Source organism: Pollicipes pollicipes, unplaced genomic scaffold (assembly GCF_011947565.3).
Source record: "Pollicipes pollicipes isolate AB1234 unplaced genomic scaffold, Ppol_2.1 Scaffold_4219;HRSCAF=4965_pilon_pilon_pilon, whole genome shotgun sequence".
Taxonomy (NCBI): Eukaryota; Metazoa; Arthropoda; class Thecostraca; order Pollicipedomorpha; family Pollicipedidae; genus Pollicipes; species Pollicipes pollicipes.
In genome coordinates, this window is record NW_023596448.1 from 2,781,154 (window position 1) to 2,806,349 (window position 25,196).

The 25,196-nt window shown below is 48.8% G+C and overlaps 1 protein-coding gene and 1 pseudogene across 1 annotated transcript; one reads left to right on the top strand and one right to left on the bottom strand.

Moving 5' to 3' along the window:
* Positions 1 to 360: 360 nt before the first annotated feature.
* On the bottom strand, positions 361 to 1,804 carry LOC119095671 (calcium load-activated calcium channel-like; annotated as a pseudogene).
* Positions 1,805 to 10,505: 8,701 nt separating this feature from the next.
* LOC119095672 (sulfotransferase 4A1-like) lies at positions 10,506 to 11,216 on the top strand. The gene is made up of 3 exons (XM_037218527.1): positions 10,506 to 10,825; positions 10,921 to 11,026; positions 11,073 to 11,216. The coding sequence occupies exons 1-3, from the start codon at positions 10,506 to 10,508 to the stop codon at positions 11,214 to 11,216; spliced, it is 570 nt and encodes a 189-aa protein (XP_037074422.1).
* Positions 11,217 to 25,196: the final 13,980 nt, after the last annotated feature.

The following is a 25,196-nucleotide window of genomic DNA, read 5'->3' on the forward strand; positions in this document are numbered from 1 at the left end:
TGAATGCTCGTCAAATGTTCAGCCAATACAAAGACGGTGATATTTGCGGTTGTGTCACTGAATACCGTGCCGTCTCGAGCGGCAGGCGTCTGCCTCTATCGCGCCAAATTCTCGTCGCTAGACCGGTTCGCCCGCCTGACGCGCGGCCGCCTGCAGATTGGTACGCCGGAAACGCAATCGCACAGCGTGTATTCAATCGGCAAACAACCGCACTGGCGGCCCACGCCACCCAGGCCCGCTCCTTCGGAGGGGTTACGGGCAGCACCGCGCACCCCACAGGCAGCGGATCAACGGCGCCGCCAGCCCGCACCAGTGCCCCGGCCTCGCGCGCCGGGCGTAGGCCGCGCCACGTGCCTCCGGCGCGGCGCCCGGGCGGCTATAGTCGTCGTGCGCGCCAGTCCACTTCCGCCCAGCACCGCTGGCGGCGGCCCGCGGCCGGCCCTAGCTCTGCTGACTCGGGGGCTGGAAGAAACCGCTCTGCTTGCTGGCCGCCCGCGACGGCGCGAAGCCCAGCAGCTTCTGGATGTTCTGTAGCGCGACGGGGAGGGGCTGTCAGTCGGGGTTGCGGCCCGGATACCGTGGAGGGATCTGACGGATCCTGCTGCGATCCGACGGGTTCTGCCGTGACGTCGCTCACATGCGTGAAAACAAAATTGATAGTGGATACAATGCAAGACAATCGCCGATTTGGCATACGCACAAAACTAACTGCGTTTCCAAGCAGCTGGGACTATACCTATGCACGAAAAGAAACCATCGAGGCCCCTTCCATAATCCAAATCTGCATCGACATCGACAGATAGGCGTCCATCGACGCTACGAGAGCGGGCGAAGGACGCCGCCGAACACTGCCTGTCTGATGGACATGGTGCAGAGGATGTAGAGGAAGATGAAGGAGCAGTCCCTGAAGTCCTCGCCCACCAGATTCCGGTGCGACAAGCCGCGCAACGACGAGACGAGATCGGCTCGAAAGGTAGACGAGCCACCACCCGGCCGTCAAAACTGAAACGCCCATGGACGAAGCCGTCACAGCCAATGAATGCCTGACACACAACACCCGTGACGTCATCGTGTGGCAGTGGCAAACTGGCATCCACGCCGCACCGATGGCAAACTGAGCATCACTGCCGGAGAATGGAGGTGGCGCAACGAACAGGTGCACCCGACCGCATATCATCAAACTTTACGCCTGAGAATAGAGTCATGTCAACGTAGGCCGATACAAACTTAATCGAACAGCATTTCTGTCCAGCGTGTACGTCTTTCTAGTAGTCCCGAAACAGCAGACACGAGAACGATGCCAGTATGCGCCGAATATGTTGTACACATGACAGTTCTGCGAGGCGTCGTGACGCACAGCGTCGACTTACATTGAATTGAACATGCTGAGGAGAGCAGTGAACGTGAAACCGATTGCAAACATGGACTTCATCTTGACCATGGAGAGCTCGCGACTGTGGTTTTTAGCCTCTCTTCCTCCCTCTCGATCTTCTTCTTTGTTGCCGATCGCTGGCGTCTCCCCTAGCCTCCTTTTTCCGCTCCACTGCGGGACACGCGCATCACATATATGTTGCAGCCCCGCTCAAATACATTTTCTAAGGCCGCGCGCTACATGACGATTTGCAGTTGGCGCGCCTTAAAGCACCACAAAACGACAAATACCAGCAGTAACACTGTTGTCGATCCTACAATGCTGGCAGGGAGGTAGTTAGTGGTAAGACAGTCCGAAAAATTATATCAGGTGGTACTGGGCCAATAATGGTGCACAAATAATCAATGTCAGCATCATCTGTTTACCCTTCATAGTGAAAGGTCGCGAAGCTTTAAGTAAGGAATGCGTCGCGCGCGCAAAACGCCGAACTACTTTTTTACTCTGCCTTTCTACTTCGGCCTTGAGCTTCTGATACTTTTCACTTCGGTAAACTAGCACCATGTGAGTCCTTGAAGGCGAGAATGATACCACAGGATTAGAATGATCATCAACATATAACAAAAACAGTGTAACATCTAGCACAAAATGTATCAGATGTAGATCCAGTTCACACATGCAGATGTGCAGGTGTAAAGCTTGTAATAACAATCCAATGTGGATGTGGCATCCAATGCTCACCTTGAAAAATTATGGACTTCTCGCCCAAACCCTGGATTGGCATAATATCTCCCGGCATTCTATCCCATATTAAGGTACAAGCATGGTTGGCATTCTATCCCATGTTAAGGTATAATGCATGTTGTTAATGACATAAATGCATGAAAGGAATATATTCTGGCTAATCCATCACTTGCTCCTATTATCTTGAAAAAAGTTTTAAAATATTGAAAAAGAACTGCCTATGTATGGCCAGCCAGAGCATTTGCATGTCCTCTAGGGGGAGCAGCAGTACTACCCAACACCCTGGGTAGTGTTACTCAGCAATCGTGGGACTCTACCTAGTACTCTGAGGTGCCACCCATCACTCTAGACTACCTGGCATGCTGGGGCACCATCCAGCACCCTAAGTTGCCACCCAGCAGCCCAGCTGGACAATGGGAGCAATGAAAGCTGAAACTTTACATTAACACCTGGGAAGACATATATAAAGCATAGTTTAGGCATCTACCCTACCCCCACCCCCCCCCCCTGCACACACTGAGAATTTCCTGTCAATTTTTGCCTTACAATTTATTCATGACTGGAAAGCCATTGGTAGTGGTGCTTCTGTTATTGCTCTTTTTAGTCCATGGGACAGCTGCCTAAGACAGAAAGAAAGACATCACTATCTCTGCTTTTTGATATTTGACATGGTTGCAAACCTGTTTCATAATCAGTAGAAGTGTTAGTAGAACTGTAGTAGTGTTATGTGGAATTCACATAAAATAGCATAATTGTTTGACAGGCAAAATCACTATAAAAAGGTTAAAGAATACTTACAAGTCAGAAAATCAACATTCTCAAAGGAATAACTATTGGTATTCCAAAAAGTAGCTGACTCTAAAATCCAGACGAACCACACTACAAATGTTTTACTTTTACATATGGGTGCAACAGATCAATATGAGAATGAATTGCCATTAGTTTCTTTATAAGTGTCCTCATTCATGTGTTGTGGATTATTGTTCATGTTTATATCAGACACACACACAGGTCCTCAATATACAAAATAACCCCATAATTGCATTCTACCTTCCATTATATCACCCCTGGTTTGGGAAGCATCACTTATAACTTATTCACAGTGAATTTCAAATTGGGGTAAACAAAAATCAACAAAGCTAGGCAATATAAATCTAGCAGGCTTTTTATGAAAAATATCAATAACCCAACCATATCATATACCATAATACTAACATATAATAGCAATATTGGATCAAGCTTCTGTCTGATGTCACTAGATCGCAAATACAACCAACTTTGATGCTTTCTATGCAGAATTGTTCAGTGACACATTTTAACCCAAGTTCCAAAATACCATGATGCAGGCAGTTTTTTGGAATCATGCTGATGTAACTTAATTGTTCTGATTAAATCTGGTCACCTAGACCACCATATCAACACACCTTAGTGTCATGACTTACATTGGTGCTGATTGTATATATTTTATCATACTTCAAGACATGGTAATTCAAACATATTTCAACCCCTTCACGTTTGCATACTTACCTTCTCCAAACAATGCAGTGCATATTGATATAAAAACAATAAGAATGGTGTCAGAAAACATGTCGTAGGCAGTGGTTTGGCACTATCTTGACAATCCTTGTCTTTAAAGTCAAGTAGCTGCACACCTTCCTACCCTGCACGAGATAATATCCTTATTTATTTGCCACGTTACTCCAAACACGACTACACCAAACACTTCCAGCAACTTCACGCTTCACTGTACCCTAAATGCATCTTGGCGAGGCCACTATTTGGTCTTATGTGTGTTATAAATGTAGTACAGATTTGTAATGTTTTTTTTCTTCCTTTATGTGTCCCCGCATCATACACAATGCCTGCTTGCTGCCTATACTACCAAATGTGCAGTAGGGTAGAGCAAACGTGCGAAATCAACATGTGAATGCTTAGAGCGTTTGTGTGTGTGTGTGCATATCTATAACCAAGCATCAGAACCAAAACTGTTTCAAAATGCGCTGTGGGTAGAGAGTGCGTTGCGTTTTGAATGCAAATATCTGCTCACCAAACGTTGAAATCGGGTCCGTACCACATGTCCAAGGTACAGAATGTTCAAAGGTACAGAATGCCCAAAGTGCATAATGTCCGATGTACAGAATACCCAAAGTTCATAATGACCAAAGAACAAAATGCCCAAAATGCGACATAACGTACAAAATGGCTCAGTGTAGAGGTGTTCATAATATCCAAGGTACAGAGTGTTCAAAGCAGGGGCGGATCCAGAGGGATGGGGGGGGGGGGGGCACGGAGCCATGGCCACCCTGTGGCCCGTTGGCTCCAGGGGGACCCATAGCCAGCCAAACAGGTGCAGTTTTTAAGACCCAAGGCAACAAACTTAGACATTTGTGAATTTCCAGGCGACCAAGAACATTTGCAAGCGAAAGTGAATGGCCCACGAAAAGTAAAGAAAATCTTCAATGGTTGAACAAACTGTGAATTGGGAACGCTAAGCCTCATTGCACTCTCTAAGGGTCCTTTGCTGTTTCTGGGGGACCTATATACCGGCTGCGGGGGCCATTCCGATCATAACGGATTCTTCCGCGTCGCCTTGATTTCTTTGCATTTGCTCGGAGGGCCCTGTACTGTTGCTGGACCCTTCCTGCTAGCGTGCCGGGACACTCTTGTCAATCAAGGGCCCTTAAATGGATTCGTTCCATTCGCCAGAAAAGGCTCTGTAGGCTACATCCGACACCCCATATCTTAAGCTGACGGGGGTATTCTCGGCTGCTCAGAAGCCCTTTACGTGCGTCTCGGATAAGCTGGTCTAGGGGCGCTTCCGATTCCCCTAGCGCCCTAGACCACACTGGTCTAGGGCGCTTCCGATTCCCTGCCGCTTGCTTGGTGCCCTATGCTCTTGTCGGAGACCCATCTGATAGCCTGTTTGGGCACATTCGGTCGTTCGGAGACACTCCACACTGAGTCCTGGGTACTTTTCATATGAATGGGAGCAAGGAGGGGGGGGGGGGGGGTCTACGTTCTTGTGGGGGCCTATCTGATAACCTGCTCGTTCACATTTGAACGTTCGGACCCTCCTAATTGGGTTTTGGGCACGTCCTATTCGAATTGGGGCCCTGCGCACTTGTCGAGGCCCCTCTGTTCGTCTCCTCGGCCACGCCGGACTGTTCGGGGGTCCTCCACATTGGGTCTTGGTATTTAATTCAGGGCCCTGTGCTCCTATCGGGGTCATTTGGTAACCTGTTCGGGTGCACTCCATCTTCCGCGGGTCCTCCACACTGGGTTCTGGGTACTTCTTATTGGAATGGAGGGCCCTACGCTCTTTTAGGGGCCCCTTTTGATAAGATGTCCGGGCCCATTCGATCGCGGGGGAGATCTCTGCGTCTGGTTTTGGGTACTTCCCGTTTGAAGGAGGGCCTTCCGTTCTTTCCGGGGCTCTATCTGTTAACCTGCTCTGGCGCACTCGATCATTCGGGGCCCTCTACACCATGTCGTGAGTATTTCATATTTGAACGGAAGGCCCTACGCTCTTGTCGGGGGCCCCACCTGCTAACCTTCCTGGGCACACCCGATTATTCAGGGTCCCTCCACATTGCGTCCTGGGTACTTCCTGCCTAAGTGGAGGGCCCCACGCACTTGTCGGTAATCCATCTGTTCGCCTCCTCGGCCAGGCTGGATTGTTTGGGGCCCCTGCACATTGGGTCTTAGTGTTTGAATTCAGGGCCCTCCCCCTGTAGGGGTCATCTGATAATCTGCTCGGGTACACTCCATCTTTCGGAGGCCCTTCGTTCTTGGTTCTGGGTACTTCTTATTTGAATGGAGTGCTTTACGCCCTTGCCGAGCCCCTTCTGTTAAGCTGCTTGAGCACAGTCCATCGCTCGGGGCCATTTATTTAGGGTGTTGAGCGCTTTCTCTTTTGAATGGAGGGCCCTACGTTTCTTGATGGGAGCCCCATCTGTTAACCTGTTTTGGTACGCTCGACCATTCGGGGGGCCCTCCACATTGGATCTTGGGCACTTCCTATTTGAATGGAGGGCCCTACGCTCTTGACGGGGGCCCTTTATGTCAACCTGCTCGGACACACTAGATCGTTCGGAGCCCTACATCTTGTGTCGTGAGCATTTTGCATTTGAATGGATGGCCCTATGTTCTTGACGGGCTCTATCTATTATGCTGCTCGGGCCGGCGGCGGATGCAGAAGGCGGCGGGGAGGCACGGAACCACTTTCCTAACAACAAAAACACGACAAAATTGGACGCTTTTGGGCCTACAGACGACAAAGAACAATTGCTGGCAAGTGCAAAGTGTTCATAACCAGACGAAGCTAATTCTTCCCTGGCTGAGAAGCCGTTGCTTGGGGAAATTTTGGGGCTCATCACGCCGTCTAGAGGCATTATGCCGTCAATTGCGCTGGCTCTATATGTCCACTTGCTGGGTCAATCTGATCGCTAAGAAGCTTTCCAAGTTGCCCTTGATCTCTTGGTATTTTCTTGTAGGGCCTAATGCTGCTGTTGGGACGCTGTCTGCTTTCACGCCTGAGCCCTCTTGACCGATGCAGGTTTTCACGCCTGAGCCCTCTTGACCGATGCAGGTTTTCACGCCTGAGCCCTCTTGACCGATGCAGGTTTTCACGCCTGAGCCCTCTTGACCGATGCAGGTTTTTCGGGGGCCCCAGGTGCCAGGGTGCGCTCAGCTGCTCAGGGGCTCTTCATATTAGTCTCAGGTTCTTTCCACTTGTTTGGAGAGCCTTGTGCTGTTGCTGGGGCTCTTATAACGGCACCCGATGCACCGAGGCACCCGATGCTCAGTGGCTCTCTAATTTGGTTAAGGGCTTTTCCCCTTTCATCTCATTTGAGGAGGACTCTTCATTTCTATCGAGGCTCTTTCTGTTAACCTGCCCATGCTCTCTTGATCGAACAAGGGTATTAATTCATGGTCTTGGATAATTCCCTTTACTCAGTGGGTACTGCGTTATGGCTCGGCTTTATATGCCAACCTGTAGGGGCACTACCAATCGTTTATAACCCACCACGTCAGTCTTGGGTTTTTTTTTGGTAATTGTCGAACTGAATTGTACATGCCGCCGACGTCGTACGTGTCATTTCCCTTGGCTTTTGAGTGTGTAGAAGTTATAATACTAGTGCATCACTTTTTTAGCATATTTTGAATGCTATATCTTTGAATGCTATGTACTGAATAAATATTTTATACTAATTCATGACGAAGGAATAATTCTGCATTAGTCATAAGCCCTCAGCTGATTGCATCGCCCAGACGGCTAGCCGTAAATAAACTAGGAATCAAGTCCGTGCTCGGATTTGATGGCTGTTAGCAGCCAACTGTAATTGATTTTGCCTGATGTTTCGAAACACTTAGACCCAAATTATTGGCTTTAGCATGATCTGTAGAAAATGAGGCGAGTTCTATGTATATGCATACGTAGCATGCCTAGCTTTATAGAGCTGCGCGGAGTAGGACTGGTTTCTATATTTATTACATCTACACACACTTACACACACTTACACACACACTTACACACACTTACACACACTTACCACACACTTACACACACTTACACACACTTACACACACTTACACACACACACACACACACACACACACACACACACACCCACACACACAACACACACACACACACACACACAACACACACACACACACACACACAACACACACACACACACCACACACACACACACACACACACACACACCACACACACACACACCCACACACACACACACACACACACACACACACACCACACACACACCACACCACACACACACACACACACATATATATATATATATATATATATATATATATATATATATATATATACATATATATATATATGCTACATTCCGTTGGTCTCTAAATGTAATGACCGGAGTGCAAGCATATATTAAGGCGGCCCCGCTCTGTTGGGGGCCCAATAATTTTGCGTGTACCCACCTTGACGAAATCCTGGATCCGCCCCTGACTCTAAGAATGATGACTTTCGATAACAATTTGAGGGACAGTTTTGGTTAGGTTTGTTGTTATACTATCTTTGAGGCAAGTAGTCCCATTACGTCTTGGAGAAAACGTCTTTTCAACAGATTGTGTGTGATGAAATTTTGATTTCAATGAAACGGTGTGCACGTCGGCTCGGTCGGGGAAAGGATGATATTCACCGTTAATGTTTCCCGGGTTTAAGAAAAAAACGGTGGAAACGTCGGCACGAAATTTCGAGTCCCTTTTATTTCATCCTTTCGTACTTGGGAAAATTTTGAAGCTTCAAGCAGGTCACTGCGCTAGACAATGTCTGTCGAGTTCAAAATCTAAACGAACTCTAGAATCATTAATAAAAGCTGTAATATTTGTTTTACGCATGAACATATTTGGTGAATTTTGCAAATTGTCCATTACCTGTAACATGCGTACATTCCGGTTTTGTTTAACCTTTAAACATTATATGATCTTGTAACTTGTAGCGGAATGGCGAGCATTCCGACAGTGTTTGGCCGGGCTGGCAGTAACCAACTCGAGTTATTGCTCTGAGCGATTGGTCTCGTGTTTTCTGCGTCAGTGTCAAATCAACACACTTGCAATGCGCTTTATATCTTTCGATCCCTGACGCGCGCCAAAAATGATAAGTTTCAGCAGTTCAACTTACCAATTAGCCAGCTTTACACATGAAAGTTTTTTCAATATCTCCTGACAGAGCCAATGTCAACGATCTAACCGGCAACGATGATGCAAATTGCGGACATTATGCGACAAAATGTTCAAGGAAATTTTGGGACGCAGCCAAGAATGGGGCAAGAAAGAAAACATGGCAAATGGCGTTTGACATTTGGCCAGGTGAGTTGCCGTTTTTCAGCCACGTTGTCATATTGACTCAGAGAAGACTTTGCCATAAGACACGAATCATCAATCCAACAGGGGTGGTTTGATCTCCATGGGTGGAGAGTACAAATAGAGGAGTGAAGTCCATTCCTCAGTTCTGAGAGTAGAGCCTAAATTTTCCTGCATGTACGCAACTGGCTCCATTCACGTATGAAGAAACTGCACGTAGCTTGAAAGCAACGAGGCCCGTGCAGTTCCTCGTATTCCCTAACTCCAGAGCACTGCTCAAAGCTAAGAACGGGCAAAGCGTCGGGAGATGCGAATCGCTCTTTCCGGCGCACCATTCCAGCGACCGCGTGGCCACGTCATTTCTGCCCCAGCCAGCCGCGCCCAACTGAGCTCAGGCGTTACCGTACGCCAGACGAGATGGGTCCCACGGTGACCCACAGCGCAACCACAACGCCAGCCCGCAAGGCGACGGCACCGATGAATGAAGGGCCGCTGGAAACGGCTCCTTTCGCTCCCTTCATAAGCACCTTCACTTTAAGGAACAGGAAAAAACGATGCATTAGACTTGCCTTTAAATATGTAGCTAGGGTACCGCTGCGGTGCCGCACCGCCCGCTCGCTGCCAGCGCGGCCGTGCACACCAGCAGGCAGAGGACTGTTGGACGAGCCGCTCTCAGTCGGTGGTCCGTGCCGGCGCCGGTGACACAGCCGGTGTTGATCGGGCCGGTGCTTCAGCCGGCCTTGATCCGGCTGGCGATCCAGCCGGTCTTGATCCCGCCGGGATCCAGTGGGTCTTAATTCAACATAATTTATGATGTATTACACTTGATCCAGATCAACTTTTTGCTCCGCTATCCTAATAGTCTTACTGTTAACCAACACACCGTGCAGGCCATTTATTGCACCGACCGTCGCCAAGTGTTGGCTGACCCGGAGAAGGACCTAAGAATACCTGGTTGCAGAAATCCGTCTATTTCAGGAAGTTTCTCGGAGATTCAAAGTTCAACACCACAATCTCGCATTTGGCATGCTGATGATGAGATTGTCTGCGGATTGAGCACACTCAACAGGTTTTTCGCTCGGGTAGCACCGAAATCAAGTGATTATTGTGCTTTAGGCCATGGTACCCGCGTTGCACTAAGCCGTGAAAATGAGAGATAATTACATATGCGCCTGTTCATTGACGCATACTTACACTTTTTAGCTATAATAATGCTGGAGTGTAGGTTTTTGCAGTTGGCCATAGCAGTGTGAGTTTCCGACCAGGCCTCGGTGTTGTAGTCCTCAAGCTCGACCAGTGGGATGGCGCGCGCCGCTGCTATCAGTGGGAGCTGAGGGAAACCTAATCTCGCTCTCGCTCTTGTCAGTAAGTCACGAGTTTCGTCGGGCGGTACATTCGTCTGTCGGTAGCAAGACGGTCCGGTGAGATAGCCCGTGGTCTTTGGCAAGTAAGAAGTTCGGCTTTGGAAGGCACCTGGTTTTTATTGTTTCGACCAGCGGCCGCAACAACGCAGACAACAGCAAGTGTTGCCATGGCGACCGTGAGCACGACAGACGAGGAGACAGCTCGACGGGAGCAGCATGCCAAGGCGATGGCGGCCAAGCTGGCCCAGATGAAGGTACCGGATGACTGGAAGATCCTGCCGGCCGACCCCAACTACAAGAACCCCCTGGTGCGCCACTTCCGCCACCGTGGCACCGTGCTCACCAACTACCACCTGGTCAACGGCTGCGTCGAGCACTGGGCGCGCTTCCAGGCGCGTCCCACGGACATCTTCGTGGCCAGCTTCCCCAAGTCGGGCACCACCTGGCTGCAGGAGGTGGTCTGGCGGATCGTGCACGGCGAGACAGGGCGCCGGGGGCAAAGCCGACACGCCGCTTGAGTATCGCTTCCCCCTCCTGGACATGCCGTCGGCGGTGAACATGGAGATGCGCTCCGTCCACGAGATGGACGACCCGCGCCCTCATCAAGACGCACCTGCCGTACGACCTGCTGCCGGAGAGCGTGCGCGCCGGCGCCAAGGTGATCTACATCGACCGCGACCCGCGCGACGTCTGCGTTTCCTACTACCACTGGCACCCGCATGGTCAACTACGAGAAGTACCGCGGCACCTTCCCGGAGCTCCGCGACCGCTTCGTGCGGGGCGAGGTGATGCACGCGCCCTACCGCGAGCACGTGCAGGGCTACATGCGTCACGCCGACACCGTGCTCTGCGTGGACGTCGAGCAGCTGCACCGCTGACCCTGCGCAGCCGTCGTCCGTCGAGTGGCCACCTTCCTCGGGCGGCCCGTGACCGACGACCAGGTGGAGGAGCATCGGTGAGTCACACCAGCTTCGGCGCCATGAAGGAGAACCCCGGCACCAATTTCCGCCACTGGGAGAAGAAGGGCCTGGTCACCGCCGGCCAGGAGGGCACCTTCATGCGCAAGGGGCAGGTGGGCGACTGGAGGAACTACTTCATCACCGAGGAGGAGGGCGACGCCTTCCTCAAGTGGGCCAACGAGCCGGTTTGAGGGCGGTGGTGGAGGAGGCGTGCTGTCGCCACCGGCCAGGGCTGTTGCGGTGCGCGGAAGCGTCGGCATGCGCGCTGCACTGAGGAAGAGGTGTGTCTGACCGGTGACTGCACCGGAACCCTCGTGTGCGGTGCGTTTTTGCGCGAGCGTAGATTGCGTGCTGACGTGGAGTGCTGCGAGAGGACCTGCAGGAATGGTATTAGCAGTGCTGTAGATGTAGTTTGGTATTTGACGTTCTGGATGTATTTCCGAATCATGTAATACACACTTGCTACATGGAGAGTAAACGAGAGCAGATTGTTGTTATTTCATGTATTGCCATGCATCATTTCCCGCAGGATGAGTGCGCTAGAAGAGCCACACTGAGGTTTATTCCGAAATAAAACTTCACAATCGCTAAAGATATGACGCTTGGTAGCTAAGTTTTCGATGCCTCTACAGACCCCATATAAATGAAAAACCCCGTCTGTCACAGATTATGAGTGTTGACCATTTTGTCTGGTCGTTGTCGATTTCATGTTGTGTTTACTTATCCGGTAACGAGCTAACCTACTTTTGTCGCAGATAAATTGGAAGCGACCGTCCTACGTTTATTTGCTTTATCTTATTGCGGTAAATTGTAACGCGATTATAAACATACATTGCTCATCGGAGGTCAAGCCATGTCTAATCCTCTACACGGAAAGCATACAGGATATTTTTCTGTTATGGTCTGGTTGCATTTATTAAAAGTCGCACCACCTGGTCGGCATAACACTGGCATATGTTACTCAACGCGATTGTCTTCGCAGCCGTGCCAGTCTTGGTTTTTGAAGTAACATGCGTGTAGGCACAAGGCTTAAGTCACACCACCCAGCTTAGCAGGGTTCAGTTTGAATGACTTGTTCAATTTGCGAGATCGAAGTTACGATAGGATAATTTGTGAACACTGGAGGAGGTTTTAGGCACCTGGTGGTGGGTTGCCTATGTGTCTCCTTGATCAGAAGGTGTGTATCTAACCGAGAGGATGTTTGCATGATACAGGACGAATCACAGGTCCAGGTAAGCGGAAGAAAACTCGCTTATGCACAAACACGCTTGCATCGACAACCTAGCATAATTAGCATGTATGTTAGTATGTTCGCACATAGCATGTTTATCATACTATAATGTGCGATGATATAGTACGATATGATAGGTTGTGGGGTTCTTGTGATGGTCATACGGTGCTCATGGTACTGTGATAGATGTGTTACTTACTGCCTATGCTACAACGACCACAACGACCGCAAGATTACTAACTCGTGATCAAACCGGCCATGACATGCTAAACTATGGGTCCGTTTGAATGTACATACGCATGGCATATCAATCTAATAAAACAACTCCGACGTTATGCCAGCCGTGCTGGCTACTGCTTTGGGCGGCGCAGGGGGCCGGTCAAGACCCTCGTCACGCCCCAGCCAAAAGCGGCAACAGGCACGATCGAAGCAGCCAAAAACAACGGCGGCCTATTACTGAGGGCATTGGGCTCGCTGGTACGCATGGGGATACACTTGAGCACCGGAGGCATATGGAAGGTGTTTCCGGTGCGCTGTGCACCGCCGGCATTGGGGTCGATACCGTACCACGCGAGCGATACTGACCGCTGCCCCGGGTGAAGGGATAGCCGGCCATGCTTCCGACAACATCAGATCGCGAACGCCAAGCGGTGAAGAAGTCCAGCGTGCAGTCCGCGGCTCGCAGCTCAGCGAGCCGCAGATAACGGCTGTTCAAGCACGTTGGTCTCGTCCAGCATCGTGGGTTCGAGGCTGAGGCCAAACGCGGCAAGTGTTCCAGGCACGGTATCAGCACGCGGGTTTCATTTCCGCCTAACGAGGCAGGCCTTCCCGATGAGCAGGGAAATCCTTCACGAGCGCCAGCTTCAAGTCTGTGCAGAGCACGCGACATGCAAAACTATTCCATATCTAAAGCATACGACGTGACAAAATATTCCGAATGTCTCAAACCGTCTGACTGGAGGTATCAGCGTCCAGCGTGTAACTGGCGAGGCCTGCCGGGCGAGGACTTGGGCCCGAAGATTACAACAGCTGCGTTTTAAGGTTATCCTAGCGCTGAAATGCTGTGATCCTAACGCATAATGTTTTTGCGGTTGCCGTGCTTTGCGAAGCCCTGACCCTTGATTAAAAGCATTGCAACGCGATGCGGTGCGGTGTGGCTGCCTTTCATCGCTGAAAATGTTGCAGTTTATTGCATGCGCCCGGGCCGGTCTAATGCAGTAAATTTTACAGCAGTCATTTTAATGACACACTGATCAAAAAGGCCGTTGCAAGGTCCCATCAAACTCCTTATAAAAACAATCTGATCATAAAGTGCACAGTGAAAACACTGCGCTGCGAATGTGCTGTTAAGTGCACTGTGTGATCTACATGCTCATTTAACCAGTGTTAATTTTCTAACCAATAAGCTGTAGCTCTAGCTGGGCTACAGCCTTCGTTCGTCCAGCTAGCTCGTTGCGAAGCCTGCGCCATTTCCCAATTTCAACTTGCCAGGCTGTTGATGATTGGTAAAATGTTTGCCGTAAGTTAAGTAGATAATTCTTAAGTACGGACTTCTGATGTCGTTGTCTAACGTTGCGGATCCACGTGGTGGCCACGTGGACCCACGTGGACCCAACTGAATGGCATACCAAAATCAGGCCACTGGCTACGAAGGGGCAGATACAAACGAAGAACTAGGCCTCTGATCCACTTGCGGCGGCCTCTGTTTATTTTGTTTTTGTTTCTATCCAATCTGTTCATTTTGGTAGGATGTCTGAAAGTACCCATCTGTGTTGGTCACTTATTTTCGCGCGCTGTTTGCCCGCTCTGACCAAGGATGACGGCACCTCACCTAGCGGCGAATTAAAGCGCTCGACCCGTCCGCCACCCCCGCTTGGAGTCCTGGACGCGCCTCTGCCACCGGCGCCGCTTTTATCTGGGCTTGTCGCAGGTCAGGACGAACGACACCGATCAGAGTGCGCGTTCGGTGCATCGTCCATCTGCCCCCCCCCCCCCCCCCCCCTCCTCCCGCCCGCGCGGACACCAGGCGTGGTCACAGGGCACGCAGGACCCCGCCGGGTGCTGATGATGGGTCCACGAGTCAGCTCATGTGTACCGCCGTCAGGAGTGTCTGAGGGCATGCAAATGGACGGGTCTGATCCCGTTTCACGCCCCTGACTAGGATAGTATTCATTACGCCAGCCGGCATGGAACATGCGTGACGTGCTCTGCGCCGGGGACTGCATGTCTACAGCACGGTGGGATAGCCTCGATTTAAGCTGTCAGCAACACGCAAGCACTACAACAAAATGCGGAGTTGGGAAGAACGCACAGTCACTACGGTGTTGGAGGAAATAACATAAAGGCATTATAACTGTATCTTTCGAGAAAAACGACAGCATAACGACAGCACCATGCCGACAGAAGGCCACGACAGAGCAAAAGACAGCAGCTTAGCACGACCCCTAGTTAAAATTTGAAAAGTGCTTTTTTTTGTTCTCCGATTTAATGTAGGCTTAGATCCATGGCAAACCGCATCATCGCTTACATAGCTACAATAAGGAAATGTTTGAACAATATAGTAATTGCATCACATAGGAGTATCTCACGGTACCATTCGCATCTATCCATATCTATAAATCCAGGTCAGGCTTTTCTCGTTTTTACCCAGAAAACTACGCTGTCACTTCTTTGTAACTTACGCAAACTTTTGCAAGAGCAGTCTGCTATGTCACACTATTGTCATATGTATACAACCTGTTCCCACAAAAATCAAAAGCTCACAGTGTCATCTGAAGCGGGGCGAAAATGCCTTACACGCGCTGTGATTCGATCGCTTTCTATCACTGCCTTGGATTTATCGGTTCGTGGCGTATCGTCCTTACCTGATAAGCCGTTTTATATGCGGAGTGTTCACCTTGGCTAGCGTACAAGGTCATGGCCTTATCGATTAGCCATTTTCTTCAGATGTCAAGGAGGCATGGCAGAGACTCGAGTGGAAGCCGAACATCACCGAGTGACAAAAGGTGACATTCGTAGACGAAGTCATTCATGCCATCTACTGGTTCCTTGTAGATGACACGAATAGGTGGAGCGCATTCCAGGCTTCTACTGGTCCCTTCCTCGCAGTTGTTGAGCCCAACTTCCCCCTTTTCGCATGTTTTGTCCACTATCACCTGACATGAGCGTCATGCAGAGGCACCCATGTCACTCGCTCATGTCGGCGTACACCTGGATCATAAGACTGACGTGCCCCTGGTGGTGCCCCCGAGAACGCCCTCATAAAGATGGTGCAGCTTTCCGTACATCGCCGCAGGTTTAATGCCGACGTCTTGAAGAAATTCAGTGCCGTGTTTATCTTTAAAAGGCTCCGAATACAAAAGCCTTCTCGCGCCCTCCTGTCCCATGACATGTCCATGTACCTTCATCTCATCTTCATGTTAAGCACCTTGATCTACTGCACACAGAATACAAACACAAGTCGCATGATCGTTTGTTCTACTGTTGTCGTTGCGTTTGTTAACAGCATCATTTATAAACCAACAGCTTTTCTTCTGAGCAGCACGCTGATCTTGTCACACGAGTACCCGGTCGTCGTTCAAAAACTGGCAAGGCCGACATTAAAGCACCGCGCCCAACACACGACCAGTCGCGGTTGCCGCGGCGAGTTATTGCCTGTGCAACAGTGGGTATTCCCATGGCGACCTCAGCGTTATTCACCGAAGCCGTTTTGCCGCACTGGACACGGCTCAGGCAATAATTGGTCCTCGTTGGCAGGAGCGTGCCAAAGGGGTGGGTAGAACAATGCTTCCAGCAGCTCGGAAACAAAATAGTACATCCGATAGGATGAGCTAACCCGTCTAGGGTCCATGTCGCTGGGTTAATACCCAAACCATTATCCTGAGTGTGCCACTGTTGCTGCAAAAGAATGCGTCGCGAAGCTTGTGGCCGATAACGATCCGGATCGATTCGCGCATGCGGTCCAATCCCTAAGCTGTAAGTCACGTGCGTCAGATCCGGTCAAAAACCATCGGTCGGAGCGGGTCGGGGACACTCCTAGCACGACCAGCAAGGACGTAACAGCTAGGTGATACGCGGAGAACGGAAGGCAGTGCCTTGGCTGTCACCACCTCTTGCGGGCACAGTCTGGGACAAGAGTCTGTTCTACTGTAGCCGACACAGCGCACAGATACGGCATGCCGCTCTCTCCGGGTGCTGTCGGTTGGTTAGCGCCATGGCAGGCCGTCGTGGTGCTCTGGACTCGTCATGTTGCCGAGTCCTGCATGACGACGGCCTGGAGCACAGGCCACCTTGCCCCCTCCGCGCTGATCAACACCGTCACCGTGCCAGCGGGCGGCGGCGGCAGCTGCGCCTGCTGCGGCCTTTGCCACCAGGACTCGGCCTGCGCCAGTCTTAGCTTCAAGGATTCTACCAGAGAATGTCAGCTGTTCAACAGCGTGGCAAGCTACGCCACCCTGACGCCGACGCCGGATGAGGACTGGAGGTACTTCATCATGCCGAAGCGCTCGCAGCACGGGCAGTTCTGCCGGCGCAACTCAGACTGTCTGGAGCCTGGCGATGCCTGCCGAGGTCGCGTCTGCACCGACCTGGAGGCGGTCACCTGTCGTGTCATCTACGAGACGTTCGGCGCCGCTGGCAAGTACGGATCCTACATTGATCAAGTGTACGGCTGGCTCAACAACCAATCACTTACCCTTGCGTGTAAGATGTCCACTGACATGCCCGGCTTCACTCGTCTGCTCAGGAACCGGAGAACCTTCATCTTCGACCGCCAAACCGTTCTCTCCTACAACACTGAGCAGGATTCAGACATTTACCCGCACTCCATCTTGAGTCTGGGAGACGACATCCGCCTATCCGGCACCGAGGACACCTACCAGCTCAAGATATTCTGCTGCGACTCCGTCGCCTTCCGGTACGAAGTCCCTCGAAGCGAACCGGGTAATGGCTGCGGAGCCTCGTCCTAGGATCGCCACCATCACTCAGGAAGGTGATCGTTACTCCTTTGATCTGACCATGCCGATACATGCCAGCCACTGGGACCTTCGATCATCACCATCAACGCGGACAGCGACACTGACAGAATGGGAGCTGTGGTCAGAGAGGATGGCAGCATTCGCTGGCGCACAAATTTAAGAGCCTTGTTCATCTACATTCGTGAGTAGTTATCACCGTCCCAGCTAAGCGTTGCGCACCGAAGCCATGGTCGGTGTGGTCTCGATCCCCTACCTTGGCCACCACGTGCTTTGCACTTTGCAAGTTTGCAAATCAGGCACTTTGTTGGTTTAGCAAATCATTTGAATGGTTGTATCAAAGCACTACAATCATCATCTTTCCATTTACATTGCCGTCATATGTCTATCAATAGAACGCAGTGCATGTGCACTGTGCACTGCTGAAGAACAGACATTACCGTGCAATGTGTATACGCACTATGCAGCGGTAATGCCTCAAACATCAAAACAAGCGCAAACTTTTATCGTGATCATCCTGTTTCATCCTAGCGTGTATCAGATAACTGCTGAGTCTGATACATAACATATTTTATTTATATATAGCCAGCATTCTCATCAACACCGCAAAGGCCTCATTCTTAGCAACACCTGGATCAACCTCATAGCCATGGAGAGCTATTAAGTAAAAAACAGCTCTGCCAGGACACCTTGGTGGCGTGTAGGCATAGAGGCCCACAGTATTTGTGGATAAGGGCATGATTGGACAGGGCGGTGGCCGTAACCACTGGATATTTCAGCAGAGGGTTTATGCAAAGCTGGGAACGGAGTCCCGGTGTAGGAATAACACATTATATAAATTTCGTCTCGAAAATAAAACCCTCTTCTCGTTTTCAATCCTACTCCATGTGCCTGTTAGATTCTGAGGCAAATCACCCCGGAATCATACAAGTCTTGCTACTTTGGAACTAAACCTTGCCGCACAGACTCCGCGTTGAATTGCAGCACCTCATACAACGGTGTGTCACACATTGACTGTGCAGCGCTGTGTCTCGGTCTGCGTGTCATAATTATCCGCTCCATGCCATACACATTTTGGCGCATAAAATGTGACTGCACTCAATAAATGAACTGAGCAGATCCATCATTAAATAGGAGCAAGGCTATAAAAACGAGGTAGAACTGTCCGGTCCGAAAAAGTGGCAAAATCGAGCTTGCGTGAGAATAGAGGTAGTTTGGAAGCAAAGCCTGCATGATGTCAAGTACATCATATTTGATGACGTCACTGACACGGGAGCCTCCCAATTAGCCAGCTGACTGCTGCACAACCCATTAGTTTGAATAGTAAGTGCGTTTTGGTAGCGTGCGGTTAGCGGTTCCTGGTTGGACTGAGAAGACATTATCCGTTATTTCGCTATTCGCACACATTTCTGGAATGAACAGTGAGTTCTGGAACAGTATAGCCTCATCACTATGCACGGTTTTTGCTTGTATGATTATATAACACGGGGTTATATGCCATGCGGCGTTTGTGGTGCATTGCATTCCATGATCATTCTTGTTGAAAGCTAGTTTGTCGTTAGATAGCCTTAGGCATGTCTATGTCTTTTATGCCTTGGTGGAAGAGTTGAACGGATCAACTTGCAGAATTCGGTCTGTCTATAGGTATGATTATAAGAACATTTGCAATTTTGATCTGTAACAGCTCCCACTCTTGTCATCACAGTGATGGTGTAAGGTAAGTACAGTAAAACCGCATGATATGGACCTTATGGTGCTACAATCAATAGTGTTTTGTACTTCAGGGCTTGTATAGTTCAGTTTAGATGTATATTTGCATTTGCGCATGTTTTTACCATTACTAACACCCAATCAGACAAATCATCAATATGGTATGTTACCATCAAGCATGTGCATGTTCATCAAGCATGAGTGTTACCATCAATAAGTGTAGCCACAAGCATGCACACATATGGATAATGAAATGCTCACAGGTGGAGCATTTTAAATGTTACCAATCGTTCAAAGCATACTGCACAGGAAATCCATCCGACAAGCTGCAGTCATGGCAACTGATCACAAGCAACAGATATGAAACGCCTAGCAAGCGCGATACGCGATGTGCTACAAACGTCGCATGATGTTTAATCCCTCGTTATGTATACCTCACAACAAAATATAAAATTATGATGAAATTTAACTGTTCCGAGATTAAATCTTCCTTCCAGAATAGTGTTTGCATGACAAAATCGTGGACCATTCATTCAGAGTCCAGCCGGGAAGCGCCAGCTGCACGCCACCAAAACATACTAGCCATTGACACTAATGGGTTGTGTAGCAGTCAGCTGGCTAATTGAAAGGCTTCTGTGCCACTGACGTCATCAAATATGGTGTACATGACGTCATGCAGGCTTTGTGTCTAGAGTGTCTCTTTTCCCACGCAGCTGGATGTTGCCACTTTTCGAAAGCGTTAAACGAAACGGATGACATCCCCTTGGACGGGAGTCAGCTCGACGCACTTCTGCGTTGTTATCCAGGACGATCTATGTTGTTGGAACGACGATGTGTGCAGTCTACGTGAATGACCGTCGTCTTTAGCATGTGAGCGGTTGCGTGGTGGTGATGTGCTAATAAAATGTCTATGACAGTTGTTTATATGAAATACGATCGCACCCATTTCAACAACTTCGTGCTGCAAAAGCAGCATAACAACTGTAGCACAATCGCATTCTACAATCATTGAAGCGTCACCATTAATCCGTTGAGTGAACTGGGCTAAATGGTGAATTGCCCAAGCGGCACGGATTACGACTGACATTTCAAAATGTGGCCGTAACCAAAGAACGGGAGAAAATTGAATGCAGTAAAACGTGTTTTGCGACGAATTTGACTTCGTTTCATTTTGAATTTGTAAAAAACGTCACTTGACATAAGTAAGATTTTTTGGTAAATACAGGCGACTAGCCCCGGAAAACTTGTGAACCTAAGGCCAATGCGACCATTGACACGTACATCAAGTCAGAGGGGCCAAATTAGCACTTCATAGACCACCCTTGGTTCCTCAGGAACGACACTCTCATTTCATCAGTTTCAAGACCTGGAACTATGGCTCATTTTGAAGACATTGCTCAAGAACCAACACATACGATCCTCTTGATCCCAGGTAGAAAATCGTCTCTGTCAACGACAAAATCCCCTTGGTCGTTCAGAAGGCTCTTTATAAGGAGTCAACAATCCATACCTTGAAGAAGATTAAACATCAACATCCAGCAATATACTACAAAAAAGAATAATACTGGATTTATCTTCATCTGGGTTCATATGATGACAGCTCAGTCATCATGCACATGCAGGCAGGCTGTTTTAATCACAAATCGGCTATCTAGAGCCCAGGTATAGCAAATACTCAAATATTTGTACAAATACACTCATATGGATGTTAGGGAATGAGAAGTGTTGCCATTCATTTCGAACTGTTTCATTTTCCACACTATCCGTGGTCCCGTGACAGGTTCTGTTCCTCAAGGAGTGGTCTACACTCCTGCCTTCTTGTCAGCCATCGCACCCAAGAATATGCTATCATTGTGGTCTTCCACCACTTCTCCCCCATGCCTTGGCTGCGGGCTGGATCCCTGGCAGACCTCTGCCGCTGCCTTCCATTTCTCATGCAGGATCTAGCGAAGTGATTTGGCATGTCACACCAGGGGTGACAAAGTGTCTTGCCTGACACCGACGGAATCTGGAACGTCTTAACCGTCACCTGGGCCAAAATCTTTCAAAAACCGTTGACATACAACTCGAAGGTACAGCAAACCACAAAAGCAAGGACAAATTTAATGAAATGCGGCAAAGTCACCAAGCAATTTCGCTTCGGGAGCGCATGTGTTCTAGAGTATCATTTACTGGCCATCAAACGCTGAATGATGATTGAGACTAAACTGATCATCATGAGATAAAGGCATGCTTAACATAACCAGCCTAGAAGCATTTGGTTTTCTATTCAGTTGAGAGGAGGTCTGGGAGAGGGGGGGGGGGGGGAGTAGAGAGTGCCTCCTAACCTGGGAGGAAGTTTGGGATTTTTTATTGTCATTTTTATATATTATTTTTCCACCATTGATAATTTCTAGGATTCAGCCCCTCAACCTAATTTTGAGAAACTACACCACTGCTCCCAACTGTGAAAAAGACGTCAAATATGGAGAGAAACTGATAAAGTACATTTCGGAAGGGATGACTTAGTCATTTTTTTCTGACTCTCCCCACTTCCTCCCTCACCCTACGCATTTTGGAAAAACTGTATCCCTGTGGTCCTACACTTATCGATAAAATAGTTCTACAAGCACTTGGAGACGATAGCACTTTTGGTTTGGTGACGTCATCGTACAACTAGCTGGCAGCGATGGCGACTTTCACTATCTTTTGTATAATCGTCGACGGTGCGGAACTCGTTCTTCCTGTAGGAAGAACTATGTAGGCAAAACTATGTAGGGCAAAAAATGTGTAGGGCAAAACTATGTAGGGCAAAACCCATGCGAATTGGTATCAACAGATGAAAAGCACATTTTTCAGCATCTCAACACCTTTATTTAGATTTACATGCAACATAATGAGCATTAAAAGCGTTTTTATCTCACACCCGTCCACCGATCAGTACCCTAGATCTGAGGTTGCAATGGAAATGTGAGAGGCCTACGCCAGTGATGCCCGGCCTCTTACCTCAAAGACGCCGTTCTCTCAGCAGCAAGAAGCACCGGATGAATCCTTGACATGTGTCGCTCGAAGGTCCCGCCCGTTTACTCTTCCAGCTGCGGGCAAGGTATCCGCCAGTTGTCAAATTGTCCGCAAATGGTTCACCAAAGGCCTCAGTTTTTTGTCACCTACTCTTTCCGGTACACCCGAAACTTTTTAACCCCTGTTCCAGTATGTGGCAGCGTTTGCCAGAGGTTGGGCAGCGTCTTTTGCATGACTGAGACCACAAAACCCCCACTAAGAGCTTCCGCGGCCGTCAGGTTTTTGATCTTGTGCCCTTTTGGCTCAGTTGCTGCCTCACTGCTCTCACATCAGGTTTTTTTTTTAGCACGTCCTTGGCGGACATTTGAGTAGTCCTGGCATAAACAACCACTGTGGTCCAGTTCAAATTAGCCCTAGGCAAGTGGAGCCGTTCAACTTTTCTGAAAGATCCGAGCTCCCAATTCCAACGTTAAACTGGTCACGGATGCGCACCACCTTGGTGGTATCGCGCCCACAATCAGCGGCATTGACATGAAAGGCTCTTGAATAGGCCTTAGCAGACTCACTGACAACTTGCACCCTCTTGGAGAACAGATTGCGCAGGTGCAGGCGTTCTTTCGTGGCTGGAAATGATCATCAGAATTGCCCAGCACAAGGTCAAAATTTTGCTTGTCTTCAGCACTCAAAGAGAACATATCGACGACATCTTCAGCTTTGTGGTTTTCACACTTCTTAAGCCGGGCCACTTGTATGCTACCAGGGTCGTCACCCAGCTTTGTCAACATCCTGAGTGCCATGCAGGTGCTCCACTACCTTTGCAAAGACTGGCTCACGAAAAACTATCAAGTCCGCGTATTCGGCCATACTTGCCTACCTCAAGAGTAATATACGAATTCAAGGCCCTCTCCCTTTACTCGACAAGTCATTCCTGATCTCTATGATGTAGCTATGTTAGATACACGAGCCCATAGTATTGTAATCAATGCACCGTACCCTTTGTGTTGTTCTTAGCCGTATCAACAACTTTGACTTATGGACGACGACAACACAACACATATTGCACTTTGTTGACAAATGATCGCAATTCATATTGAAGCACTTGATACCATCAAATCATCGATCGTACATCCTCCAGAAGCAATTTGTCCTAAGACAGACACATGTTTTATCTCCTGCCGGTTAAAAGGTAGGTTTATTGTGGTATGTAGACTCGACGCTCTGATCAGAAATCATTGTCGAGATGATTACAAGCAAGGCTGCTAGAGAGAGCTACGCAGACGTGGTGTCACCATGGGACTAAAATTTGGAAGCCCGTAATATGGTTTTTGACTTATACTACGCGAAGGTTGGTAGATACTAGAAGCATGATTACGAACGGAGATTTCGCCAATGAACTGGGTAACCATCCTGTTTTACATCGTTACTTCAATGTTATTTCAACTGATATTGTACATCTTGCATTCCAAAGATCATAAAGACCAATCAGTTCTACGATCTGCTTCAAAAAATAAATCCTAATCAACCACGTTTTCAATGTTCAATGCCCACGCCATATTCGTCGAAGTCAACGTGCCTGAACATTTACATGTAACGCCTCTTTGTGAAATGTATATTTATTCGTAAATGAAAAGTTATCATGCGTAATGTTTACATTACATTTGTAACTGGGCAATAATCTTCCATTTATCGTCGTACATCAGTACCTAATTGAAGTGAAATGTGAAAATAGGGTAATGTGAGGAGGGAAGGTGCCAAAAATTTCGTTGTTTCTTTACTATGATCTTACTAGTCCATTGTCAATTTGCTGATCCATACTGTCGGATGGATTAAGTGAAAACGGTACGCAGGGAACAATACCGTGACTACCCTATATATCCCCAAAATCATTTCCCAGGTGAGATATGGGCCACCACTTTTTTACTGAAAAATTGTAAAGATTGCCAGATATCGTCCCATTTTACAGGAAAATTTGCTACCTGGAACTGAAATGGTGCGTTTTGCATTTACGCCTCCCGGGGCTCACCCCTCACTGCCTCCATGAGGGCAAGCTAGCTCTGCATCCACGCCGGCAACGCCCCTTCTAAGGCTACAGGAAGTGCATTCCAACTTCTCATGGCGCGTCCAGGGTGCTGCTAGCCCGTCTGGGCCGCCGTTTCTCATCTCCACCCTACACTGTTGTTGTTGTATGCTGTTCTCTTTTACACAGACTGTTTCTGAGTACCTCCGGCTAGAGTTTTCTGGGATAAATCGCTGGTGAATGGGTTATCCCATCTCTCAGTCAGGAGAAGACTGGTATCCCATTCCAGCATTAAGTGTGTAGTTCTGGTGCAATCCGACGCCATTTCACGGGTAAAAATGCCTCATTTTATGTCCTAAGTCTAAAAAATCGATTTATGGAAATATTTCTGTTAAAACAAGGCAGCAAAAAAGCAGCGTTTTCACGCGGCCGCAACATTGGTGCCACATGACTTAGTCCCAGGATGAGGTCACAGCATCGCTACCCAGAATGCAGTAATGGGGGGGGAGGGGCTTGACTGCAAGTTAATCGTAAAAGTTCAACAACTCACGAGGGCATTGGTCTTGGCATGCTTCCTTGTTGAAGTTACAAGATAGCAGGGTGCTAATATTTATGGATGCTCATCATTCTGCATTCTGTATTACACGGCCTTGATCTTACTGACCTGTTTCGACAAAGGGCACGTGACCAAAAAACAAATACACTGCTATTTTGTTACTTACCACTTTGATATTACCAACAAGACATAAAATCAACAGCAATGCTCTGAAAAGTACGCACGCCGACCGCATTTATGCACCAAACAACTTACATCAGTTTTGCTGCAACAAGACTGGCAGGAACACACGTAGCCGTGAGAAAATGTTCTTCCACTTTCGTGTGCAATGAATTAAAACGCAACAGCAATGCAAAAGCGACTAAATCCCAAAGTTTCAAGAGATCAAGCCGTTCTCCAATCATCGCAAAGT

What these genes read in the sequence shown, in the direction of transcription:
- LOC119095672 (XM_037218527.1), top strand. Translation starts at nt 10,506, where the DNA reads ATGGCGACCGTGAGCACGACAGACGAGGAGACAGCTCGACGGGAGCAG. An exon ending in ATCGTGCACGGCGAGACAGG is followed by an intron (nt 10,826 to 10,920) that starts GCGCCGGGGGCA and finishes TCCGTCCACGAG; the next exon opens with ATGGACGACCCGCGCCCTCA. An exon ending in TCGACCGCGACCCGCGCGAC is followed by an intron (nt 11,027 to 11,072) that starts GTCTGCGTTTCC and finishes GTCAACTACGAG; the next exon opens with AAGTACCGCGGCACCTTCCC.